Genomic DNA, 12066 nt, shown 5'->3' with positions numbered 1-12066 from the left:
TCTATTTTCTAACAGATAAGGGAAAAAATTCATCAATAATTTTATCAAGGTTAGATTATTCCCAGTTGTGAGGAAAATTAAACTGGCGAGCTTTTCCTGTCCGCAAATAATATTTCCTTTTCCTCAAATAACATTTTATCAGTATCAGTTTTTCAGAATGATCATTCACAACACTTAAGTACATGATGCATGCTGTGCATACATCAGGAAAACAAACTGATTTGTTATCAACAGCTCTGCTAATCCTTTGACACTAGCAATTTTTCAGGTTAGATAAATAATTACTTCGTTTAAAAAGTGAAAATATAAATATTGTTAGCAAAGTTTTTAATTTTGTAGATGTTTTAAATAAAATCTCCATTGTAAAAATATGTATGTACTTTTTCCTTACTCAGGGCTCCTAATCTCAAGAGTGCGGGGCCTGCTTTAGTTTAAGTTATAGCTGCGATTCCAAACCATTAGTTTGCAGTAACTGATTTTATCACGTATTATAATTGCTGTCAAGGGGGAAAAAAATCTCACTCTTTACAGTATCTTGATTTTTTTGTAAAGAATAAGCACTGATTACATATTACAAACACAGAAATATAATCAGCAAATAAATAATCTGTGCTTCATTCTGTCTCACGCACACATGTTTGTTTTTGTCTGTTGGCAGCAGGGCTATCTATCGAAATAAATCTGTATTTTCTTTGACATTTAATCTTTCGATCACATTGTTTGAAAGCTGCACTATATACTTTTTCCCCCTATAAACTAAACTCTCTCTCTCTCTCTCTTTTTTTTTTTTTGGTAATTGTGAATTCATAAAGTAAGGATATTTTGTGTCTCAAATATATTGAAGGCCTTTTCCTGCAAAAAGTGCATTTGAATAAGTAATCTAAGAAAAGTTTGAAAAGTAATATACAGTATTTGATCTTTAAAAGTGTGGTAGGAGAAATAATGCATTTTATGTCTTAGTAGTTTTTCAAAATAAGGAGAGACTTTTTAAACATCTTTGTCATCCTAACATCAGTTTTACTGTATCTGATGTGTTGCCAGGAGTTAGTGAATGGCTAGTTGGACTTCTTCAGCCTATTCAGAGTGTTGGTATACTGCTTTGCTGTCCTGAAATTCATGACTGTTCGTAAAGTATCAAACTATCAAAGGATGACAACTTAATCTGGCATTTTTGCTTCTCTCTCAATTCTTTATGCATGCCACCAAGTGTGAAATGTTGAACTTTTATGTCTAACAGATGGATTCACCAGCTATGCATGCTCATATGGACAGATCCTAATGAAACAATTACATGTTGATTGAAACTAGGTAAATTAGTAAGGAAACTCCTCTTCAAAGAAATTAACTATCTGAAGTCCAGGCAGGCAGGCAGGCGGGTATGAAAATCTTTTATGATTTCTTTGTGAATGTAAGTTCTTTGTTCAACCCTCGAGAAACAGACTGTAAACATGCTGGTCAGCAGATTGTTTTTGTCTTTTAAGATATGCATGTATGCTTGGATTTGTTCACTCAGTTTATATTGCCAATAGCAAATATGTGTAAATTATATGTACAGGGCACAGGATAAGAATAATGAGTATGCATTGACAGAGAGAAGTTGAAAAAATGGAAGAAAATGTATATTTTTTGAAGCATTCTTCAATGTATAAGGCAGGGTTAACTTAGCAAATAGTGCAAAAGTACCTCAACTTTTTACAGCATTGGGGCATTGCACATGTGGCAAGGTTTTTTATTCTGGTTTTTTTATGGCATAGGTTCCAAATAATGAACATTTTCTGTTCTTTCTGGTGGAGGATTTTTTCATTGGATATATTGTCTCGTCAGTTGCCATGAACCTTTCATGGAATTTTAGTGTTTTTATTTCTGCCTGTGTTGCTTTTCAGTATAATAAAAAAACATTATGGATAGATTATTTTTTTCCAGAAAAAGTTTCATTTCGTCCTAGAAAATTTTTTGCATGATTTTTATTAGACCCTACCCATGACTCAGTGGTTTAGATTGCTGAATGCTGGGAGCTAAACTTTCATCAGATCCCAGACAAACAGGCTGCATACTTGAATTTTGAGGTTTTTCCCCCCATATGTAGCATAAATATGAGCCAGTTTCCTTTAGAAAGTCCACTATGAAGGCATCCCTCTTCATAGACAGACAGCCCTCGAGTGCTTTGCCGTATTCAAATAATCTAACCCAGCCATGATTTTTTTTATGTTTAGCGTAGATTACGGAGAATGGTATTTGGGTCAATGTATGCATGTTCTGTAGCAGTCATTGCAGTAAGTAGATTTGCTAAGACTCTTTAACAGCATGTAAAGGCTTCCTATGAATATTTGTGTCTACTGAAGTTTAAGATATATTAAATTCTAATGATGATTAAATTTTGAGCTCTATGTTTGTTTCTAATTTTGAGTTTGTTTTGTACTTTAGTGTTAAGATTTCACACTCCACTTCCCGTTTTCATTTAACTGTAATCACTTATCAAGATTAACAACATAATTTTCCATCAGTACGATTCACTTGTGGCATTGATTTTAGAGAAATCCACACAAATTTAAAAGTTTTTCTAAATGAGATCTAGTAATAAATATACAAAAATTACAATGATTTAAAAATAGTTACTTTTTTTCTGCATTTAAGCTAGGCTGTGCAAAATATTGCTGTTTCTTTTTTGGATGTGATTGCTGAGGTAAGAACTGCATTTATACCCAAAATCATTGACTTAAACAAGCGTGACTATGCAAGGGCTATTTAGTGTCACCAACAAAGGAGTTCTGTACCTTGAAATCAACAATCAAGTAACATGTACCTCTCATATAGAAAAACATTGAGCTGTGGCTTTTACAGCAGTGGATATAGGATCTGTTGATTTATGTGATGATAATGTAAAAGTTTGCTGTCAATGATCTCTGGCTGTATATGACATTAACAATCAGGATTTCCATCAGGTCGACACATGGTGCAGCTAAATGGGTTTGTAATAAAGTAGTCAGTTTGAATGTTTACTTTGTTAAATCCACTTTTTGCAGAATTGAAAGATGGAAAAAATACTGTGTGCTGCTTTTTGACCTCCGTTGTAAGATGGTTTCCAGTGCATTAGAAACATATTTTCCCCAGTATGCTGCTCAGTTTTGTTCTTGAATTTTGAAAATGATAGAATATAATTATGTATTTCAGTGGATGGAACTTCACTTGGAACTATATTGGAGCGACAACCAGCCATTACTGATCCTAGAGAGACAAGGGCAAAGCTTGCTGGTTTGAAACCTGATACAAAATATAGAGTAACCATTCATGCTACAAGTAAAGTAGGGCAAGGCGACCCATATTATATTGAAGTTAAAACAAATGAACAGTCTGAAAATGGTAAGCTTATTACTGTAAAAAGTTGTGCATGAAACTAAAACATATTTTTTTAATTGTATATTGTGAAATTTTGTCTGTGAAATTTCAAGTATTCCATTTCATAAAAGTTTTAAAACTCTTCCTTTAATAATATACTTTTTCCTTTTGATGTAGCTTATTTAAATTCACAATTGAAACCATCATAGTAATAAGAGAAGGATAACGACATCGTAACACTGTAACCACATCAAATTGACCATTTTGAAACTTCATAACTGTATATTTTTCATATTAGCTTTAAAGGTGAAATTTTGTAACATTTCTTAAAATTACTGAAATATGAAACACATAAATTTCAAAACAAATAATTGTTTAGTTTCTACGTATCTATACCTACAAGCAGTAACAGTCAGATTGACTTGCCTTTCCAGTAAATGTTAAGGAATATTGTAAACATTTTTCTAATATGAGAAAGATGACTTGTGTATATATATATGATGTTTTTTAAATATGAATAAAATATAAGCAAGTGGAAAGTGGATAGCTAGTTTATGAACTGTTTTGTGAAAGATAATCAGTTTATTAAATGTGGTAATTTGCACTCAGTATTCAGTTTATTTAAACAGTGTTTCATTATCATTTGTTGTGTATGAAACTAACAGCAGAACATAAGTGTAGTTATCGGTATTTTACAGCTGTGAGATGAGGGGCAGTCAGTTAAAATTTTTCTTAAAAAGAAAATGTAAAGTTTTCATTTATAAAAAGTTGCAAAAACATATTTCAGTATTTAACTGCACTGCACAAATATTGCACTTGAACTGCATTTTGCACACTGAGAATTTTGAAGCAGGGGGACACAACCTGGGCATTGTGTTGAAAAAAGTAAGCAAAGGGCCTCCCATGTGGATTATTTTACATTCAGCTAATACAAGGAAATAATAATTCCATGTAACACATAAAAGTATTAGCATTTTACATTGTTACTAAATGTGATACAATTTATTTAGTCCAAGTGACAAAAACCTGCTGATTAAAAATTGCTTCAAGGCATTGTTCAGTTGAAGTATTTTAGAAAACGAATTTATAATAATTAATGCATGGATTATATTAAAAATTGTATAGACTAGAATTTTAAGAGGAAACTTCATGCAAAGTGTAGTGGAGAAACTTTGTAAAATTTGGTTGTATAAAGGAAGTCATATGTTTATCTGAAACATAAATATGGAGAGGAGAGACTTCAGAAGGTGGTCAAAAACATCACCAATGAGAGCTTAAAAACAAAATTCTGGCTGTTTTGTATAAGTGTGAAAATTTTGAAATAAAAGAACGTGTGTATCAAATTATTAGAGCCTGTTACTTGTGCAGATAATTGGAATTTTATATGACATTGTAAAGCAATTTTGCATTTAGGACTCCTCATTCAATATTAATTATACCTCCTGACTCTTGTTAAACTTCTAAACTGATTTTGAAACGTAAGAGGTTTTATTATTTTCTTCTTAAGGATTATGTTCTGTAACTGATAAAAAATCTGTTATTTATTGGAAGCATCTGTTTAGGTGTTTTTTATAATACATATTCATGCTGATTTAAAATGAAAAGGCATTTCAGGCGGAAAATATATAGCAAAAGCGTTTTCATGTATACTTTAAGCGAGGCATAGCAAAAGGCTGCATTAAATTTGTAACATATTAAATTCTTCTTACAAGCATTTACTGAGACATTGACTTACCATTGCTAATATATTACTGTTATCCATATATGTGTTTACTTTTTGTTTTCAAATTTTAATAAAATGTCTAAAACAATGAATTATATTTTCAAATATGTATTAATATTCACTTTATGTTCATTCCTTGTATGCATAACAATGCATGCATATACTTATATATACATATATATGTATTATATATACATATACTTATATATACATATATATGTATTATATATACATATACTTATGTACCAATTAAAATAATTAAATTGTTCTGTTGTGAAAGCAGTTTTACTGGTGGATACAGGAACCATATGGTGAACCATAACTGTATGCATATTATGTGTCATGGTTTTTCAAGAACTATGTGTTACAACTATGTTACAATGCAAGAACCTTTGTCACTTTCATGTTCGTCTCCCCTAAAGCTTAAATTTAATCATTAGTGAGCTAATTTATTACACATGCTGCTTGATTTAAATTAGTATGTTGTAAAAACACTTATCTTCTCAGAAATCTATAACAGATCGTCAAGTAGGTAAATGTTTTCATTTCTTAGTATTAAGGGAGTTGCTGCATCCTCGGTATGAGTCTCCATCTAAAAGTGATTAAATTGTACTTTATTAAATATGTAAAGCATAGCGTGTCTTTCAGTGGGCCATTGGGGAAGGGTATATAAATGAAAAAAAAGGCTAATCAACATTTTAATTCAGAACTGTTTAGATATCATTAACACCATGTACAAGTGAAAATTTACTTATCTGTTACTGTATCTGTGTGTTTGATGGTATTAAAAAAGTTAAAACAAGTTTAAATGTAAATTTCATAGTTGTGTACTCAGTTATGCTTATGTTAAATAAGAAAAACAAATTAGAAATCAGTTTTCACCGTATACCTTCTGCATATAAGATTAATTTATTGGTCGATGATATAAAACTATCAAATGTTACTGAGCCATAAAATGCTTTTGAAATGATCAGCTTGTTTATTTGTATTTATGTAAGAGATACTTTGCGGAGTGTTTTTTGTTTATTTGTTAGTATGTGTATGTAAGTTTACATTTGAATTGTATGTAAGCATATTGTATGCAAGTTTGTTGATATATATACATGTGATTACAATGACTAAAAGCTACTGAGATATTCTCTCATTTTTATGCTACTAATTATTAAACTTGTATATAATATATTATCTCTATTAATTGTATTATTTGATGTGTAAAAGTACATGCTACACTTCATAATATCATTTAAATAGGAGTTTAACTAATTTAAAACCTTCAATGCATGGTAGCCATTTATTAAGTTATTGTAAAAGAATATAAAAAAAGTCTGATATAAGTCCAAAGAACCTGATATAAGTTTTAAAAAAAAAACTTGAATTTTTTACCCTGTGTTTGAATGAGAAAAAATGTTTTACTGTCTGTAACAACACGTTAAATATTTCTAGAGTATTGGTTGGGAATGACGTTAAGGTTACTGTCTGTAACAACACGTTAAATATTTCTAGAGTATTGGTTGGGAATGACGTTAAGGTTTCATCAATAAAAACTAAACAAGGACTAATAACAGAAATTTTTCTATCTTATCTCTCTAAAGAAATAAAAAGTAGCCCTGCTCTAGATAAACCACATTTTCCCAAAGTATGAGATCCCTTCCTGTTCTTGTAAGCAATGCAGTTCAACTTTTGATTAAGAAAAGATCTCATTTGTTTGTTAAAAAGTGCATCTCATTCATATACACCAATAGGAATATGTAAGTGAATTTAATATTAATTTATATTATTAGGATATTTTTGTATTAAGTTTCAGGATTATGTAAAATTTTTAACTATCTTCTATTTAGTTCCAGATACACCAGCTTTTATTTGGTCACACCTGCCTGGTGAGCAGGGTAAAGCAGGTATTTTAGTGACATGGGTTCCAGCAGTTGATGGGCACCCTGGCAGTTATTTTTACGTCCAGTTTCGCAGAAAAGGTAAACATTTCTATTCTTTTATTAGAATGATTGGAAATTGCAATTAAAGCAATAATTGCTGCATTGTTTACAGCTTAAAATTTTATAATTTGTTTAGCTTTCAAGAAGAATTAGATTGTTTGTTTAATATGCATGGCTGTATTTAAATTACGTATGGATTAGTTTTGAAGATTTTGTTCTCTTAATTTGCATGAATTATATATTATTCATAAAAGCACTTGTATGCTTCTATCTACCAAGATTTCTGTTAACTGAAATGGCAAATAATTCTAAAAAAATGCTTTGGAAAATATAATAATATTAGGAGGAGTGCAATGAAAATTGATAAAATTTGTGAATTTCCTCCTCAGTGGTCCATCTTTTGGTCTTTTTCTACCAATAAACAGTCATTCAAAAATTCATATTCTGATCTAAGCTTATATTGTATATATGCATATAGATTATTATAAAAGAAGGTTTACATGTTTGAAAGACTAAAATAATGGTGAAAGGATGAAACAATATGAAAACATCATTGATATAGAAAGCAGTAAACTAAGTTCTTAAGGCCATTTCCATCAGTGTTATGTGAACATGTGTATACAGTTCTCCAATCAGGAAATGAGCCGACTTTAATTGACATCTGTGATGCGTTGCTGAAAGACGGATCACACAGAACTGAATCATATTCAACTTCTCTCCATGTGTCTGCAGAAACATTGGGGTTGCATGATAAAAGAGTATTAATCAAACAATGTCAACAGAAAATAATGGTGCGAGAATAAGTGGTGGATTCCAGATCAAGGAAAGAACGGTTTGCTAAAAAATACTTGTTTTATAATTTGAAAAATATAGACATTATTAGTGAGAAATCTGCATATTGAAAAAGATAGCTGTCAGCTGTTAGTTTAAAAAAGAAAAAGATAACTGCATCTAAAGTGCTAGTTCGCATACCATAAGTGATAAGTTTTTTTGCATGTGTGTGGGTTTGCTACAGATTAAATACATGCAGGTCCAATGATAGGTTCATAAATTTATTTTATCAAGAGAAACACTTCAGAGATTTGAAACTTTCCACAAAAATAGTCGTATAACTCTTCATAATGTCACAGAGTGCAGCAGTAGTTACACATCGATCAACTATGTATGATAAATGCAATGAAATGCAAAGAGCAGCTAAAGAGAAAGCTGCACCGAGAAATCTCAGTACTCCAAACTCAAGCTGAGCTAACAGCTAATAACAACTGACTGACTGACAGAGCAGATTCTGTCCGGCCTTATACAGTTTTCAAACGGCCACCAAGACATTTGTAGTACTTTCTTCTCCTTGAAATTACTGGAAGGTGATATGAGGGTCAAATTACAGTTACAGCTAATATAGTGATAATTACGTTTATTCAGTTACAATACCTAATACTGTGATACAGAGATTGGACTAAAACGTCGCCAAATGGTCTAAAATTTGGCGACTTTTGGCGATTTCTTCCCATATTACCGAGATAATCATTTACTCAATGTTAAATGGACTTGCCCCCTGTATTCTTGCTTTTCCATCATAACTGGTCTCTTTAAATTTTTTCGTGTTACATTACACAGAAAAATACAACAATTTCACATATAACTGCACTAAAATCGTCCATCTGTGGACAAATTCCAACACTTCTCCCCTCCCAAGGGTTGCACGTCCCAGGCAGTACAATCCCTGGACAGGAAGCGATACTTACAACTAAATCAAATATATGCAATACTTAAACAATAATTTCAGTAAATAGCAGAAAACAAATATTAAATCAACAAATGAGTGCACAAATTTAGAAACAAATAGGACCATGTGTCATAGTATACTCTTTACATTATGTACACTATGGGAAATACATGCTATATCCATAGTAAGGGGATAGCCTGTCATAATGAATGACTTTATGATTAGTATTTGATGACTCTATGGATGGATCTGTATTATAAAATCTTTCAGCCTGTTTAGTATTCTGTAAGAGTGGTAAAACCAAGGTGGCTGTAGTTTAGGAGAGATTCCTTTCAATCAAATCAGATTCCACAACCACACCATATCACCTTCGTTGAATCAGTGTCCTGTAGCTCTTATTTCGTATTGGATCTTGGTCTTTTCCATCACCAAGCTGACTCAACCTTGTGTAAAATTGTGCATCTTTTCAAACTGAGCCTCGGTATCCTGGATGTACTCCTCAGCTGATGCATGCACATCCGTAGGGTGACCAAAGAATAGATTGCGAGGCAAATGAAGATCACAATTAAAGAGCATCTGAGGTGGGGAATAGGCAGTAGTCTTGTGGACAGCACTGTAATTACAAAGTAAAATCAGAGGTTAACTTCTTGTCCCAGTCCTGTTGGTTTCTGGAAACCGCCGAGAGGTTACTAAGGTAGTTCAATTAAACCTTTCTACTATACCGTATTACTGGGGATGTAAAGGTGTCATTTGGGTTTTGTAAATGCTGAGTAGCTTGCAGAATTCTTAAATTACAGCCAAAGCAAAATTTCTCTCTTGATCAGAATGTAACTGAAAAGGTACTTCGAATCTGGAAATTTGATGCTGTACTATTATCTTTGCTACCATGACAGCTTCCTGATCAGGAGGATTAGGATATTCTTAAGGTCACTTGGATGTATTTGTTATCATCAGCAGTTTGTGGCATAAGTCCCAAAATGTCAAAGGCAATACATTCAAATGGCACAAATACATTGTAACTTTGCAGCTTCTCTTGTCCGTTCTTTTCTGACTTGCATAAGCATCACAAAATTGCCACCATTTTTTCATGTCTTTCCTTGCGTTATTTCAGTAAAAGCGCCGTATAGCTCTATGTAGCATCTTCATTATTCCGAAGTGGATTCTTGTTTAATTGCTGTGTAATTCTTTCAGGAAGTTTAGGATCTTGGAAGTGTCAGCTGCCATTGAAGAGCCTTTCCACTATCCAATCCCTTCCGATGATGGATAGTTATGTCCTCAGAGGCTGCAGTTTGTTATTTTTAAAGTCCAAGGCAAAATTATATTTCCTTAGAAAGTCCAATCCGAGTATACAAGGATCTGTAATATCTGCCACATATGCCGTGTGATGGTAGGTGGCACTTCCAAACATGATGTTTACATCTAATTTCCATCCTCTCCATTTTACCTCCAGATGTATGAGGGTAATGCAGGATTGCATCCAGATTAGTTTATCTTAAAACTATTGAGCTAAATCTTTCTGAATGATGGAAAAATTGAGTCCTGTGTTGATGGTCATATTGCACAGAACTCCATTGCTATATCCCATGATCAAGAGTCCATTACTGCCACTCACTGTATAAATCTGAAGAGCTTTAAAACAGGACTTCTCTTTATCTTTTAAACTCCTGTAAGATAACCCATAATTTGTTTCCTGTGTTGTTGCTTTTTTCCCATGCCCTGGGGCATTCTACAGTTCATTTATACGCTTATTACAGTGGCCTTTAGCACCACAGTTCCATCACTTTAAGGTTCGTTTCTTGTCACTTCTATTCTGTCCCAAGGCATTGACTTGTCTGGCTAAATGGTCTAATACAGCAGTCAGTTGATCTACTGCCTCTTGGATTTGAGCAGCTCTTGATTGTGTGGTGGTCTCTATGAGTTGCTTTCTGGACTGCCTCGAATTTCATAGCATACACTAGAATTTTTAAATCCTTGACATCTGCCATTTGCAGAGATTTCTGTATTTCTGGATCCTGGATGCCATCTATGAAGTATGCAGGGACAGGATTTCTCTTGTTTCTGCAGTCATTCTGAAAAGGCAAGATGAGACACCCTTTCAACATCTGTGCCAAGTTCCTGGAGTTGTTCTATGGCCTTTTGTTGATGGGATTTTAATTGAAGCCTACTGTAAACCTTTAAACTGTTCTTCCCAAAAGGCAGCTTCATTGTGCTCGATAGAGCCTGAAAGCCTAGCCTCTGCTTTTTGTGAAGAGTTTGAAGGATATCCTCTGTGTCTGCTCTCAAAGAAGCGGTGAGATGACAAACCCTTAGTTTGAGAATACCATCCATTCTCATCTACCACTATAGAAAATGTGTCTTATACACTTCCCAGGCGGGCCTTGCCATCATATATGGATAGCTTCATAGTGGGCTGAGAAGACATGGGTAAAAATTTCAATCCATCAGAAGTGCTTCCTACTGTCGTGCATTTGATTAAGGTACAGCTTGTTTCGCAATGGCAAAAACTCTATCTTTGATTTGTTCATTGATGGAAGAAACTGAATTTCTCCAATTCTATTTTCAACCATGTCTATTCTGTCGTCATTAGTCTCGAATTTGTTCCCTGTTGTGGCACTAATTTCGCTAATGGAATGTTGGCTAGCTTTAACCTCCTCTTAACGGATTCTTGTCCGACTTTCATCTCTCCTTTGACGGTCTTTTATTCAAATGCAGCAAAAGCAATCACCAGCAGTCTTACTTGCTCATCCAGCCCTCTTGTCACCAGCATTCAGCCCACTCATGAGACCAAAAAGTGTTGCCTGCATATGGGTTTGTTACAGATTGAATACACACAGGTCCAATGACAGGTTGATAAAATTTATTTTATTAAACGAAACACTTCAGAGATATGGAACTTTCTGTGAAAATAATCATTTAACTCTTCATTGTATTATAGAGTGCAATGTGTAGTTACAGCTCAAACTTTTATGAATGTTAAACTGAAAGCAGTGTAAAGCGCAGCTAAAGAGAAAGCTACCCAGAGAAATCTCAGTACTCCAAAGTCACAATGAGCTAACAACAACTGAATGACCGAAAACATCTTCACCATTTGGTCTTAGCTATAAGGAGCTTTTCCCCAAAAATATCTGTAGCCATTGGCAAGTCGCTTGTTATTTTTAATTTAGGGTAAACCTTATGTGGTTACCTTAACCCAGAGGCGGGAATAAATTACATGACCGCAGTCTGGCATGCATGGGCGACAGAGCAGATGCTCTCTCTGTGATACAGGGATTGGACCAAAATGTCACCAAATGGTCGCCAAGTTTGGCGACTTTTGTTAATTTGTCACCAAATTTGGCAACAAAAAAGTCACT

General features: G+C 33.4%; 1 protein-coding gene across 1 annotated transcript in view; it reads left to right on the top strand.

The window, feature by feature from the left end:
• LOC118198717 (neuroglian-like) overlaps positions 1-12066 on the top strand; it is a 207712-nt gene that overhangs the window by 170485 nt on the left and 25161 nt on the right. The window contains exons 19-20 of the mRNA XM_085807673.1: positions 3172-3360; positions 6898-7029. Of these exons, the coding sequence (XP_085663799.1) occupies positions 3172-3360; positions 6898-7029 (321 nt within the window). The remainder of the gene's footprint in view (positions 1-3171; positions 3361-6897; positions 7030-12066) is intronic.

This window comes from Stegodyphus dumicola, chromosome X1 (genome assembly GCF_044657685.1).
Source record: "Stegodyphus dumicola isolate Sdum_Otavi_A_Nest chromosome X1, ASM4465768v1".
NCBI lineage: Eukaryota > Metazoa > Arthropoda > Arachnida > Araneae > Eresidae > Stegodyphus > Stegodyphus dumicola.
Note: the sequence above shows the minus strand (reverse complement) of the source record. Positions and strands in the feature narration are given on the sequence as shown.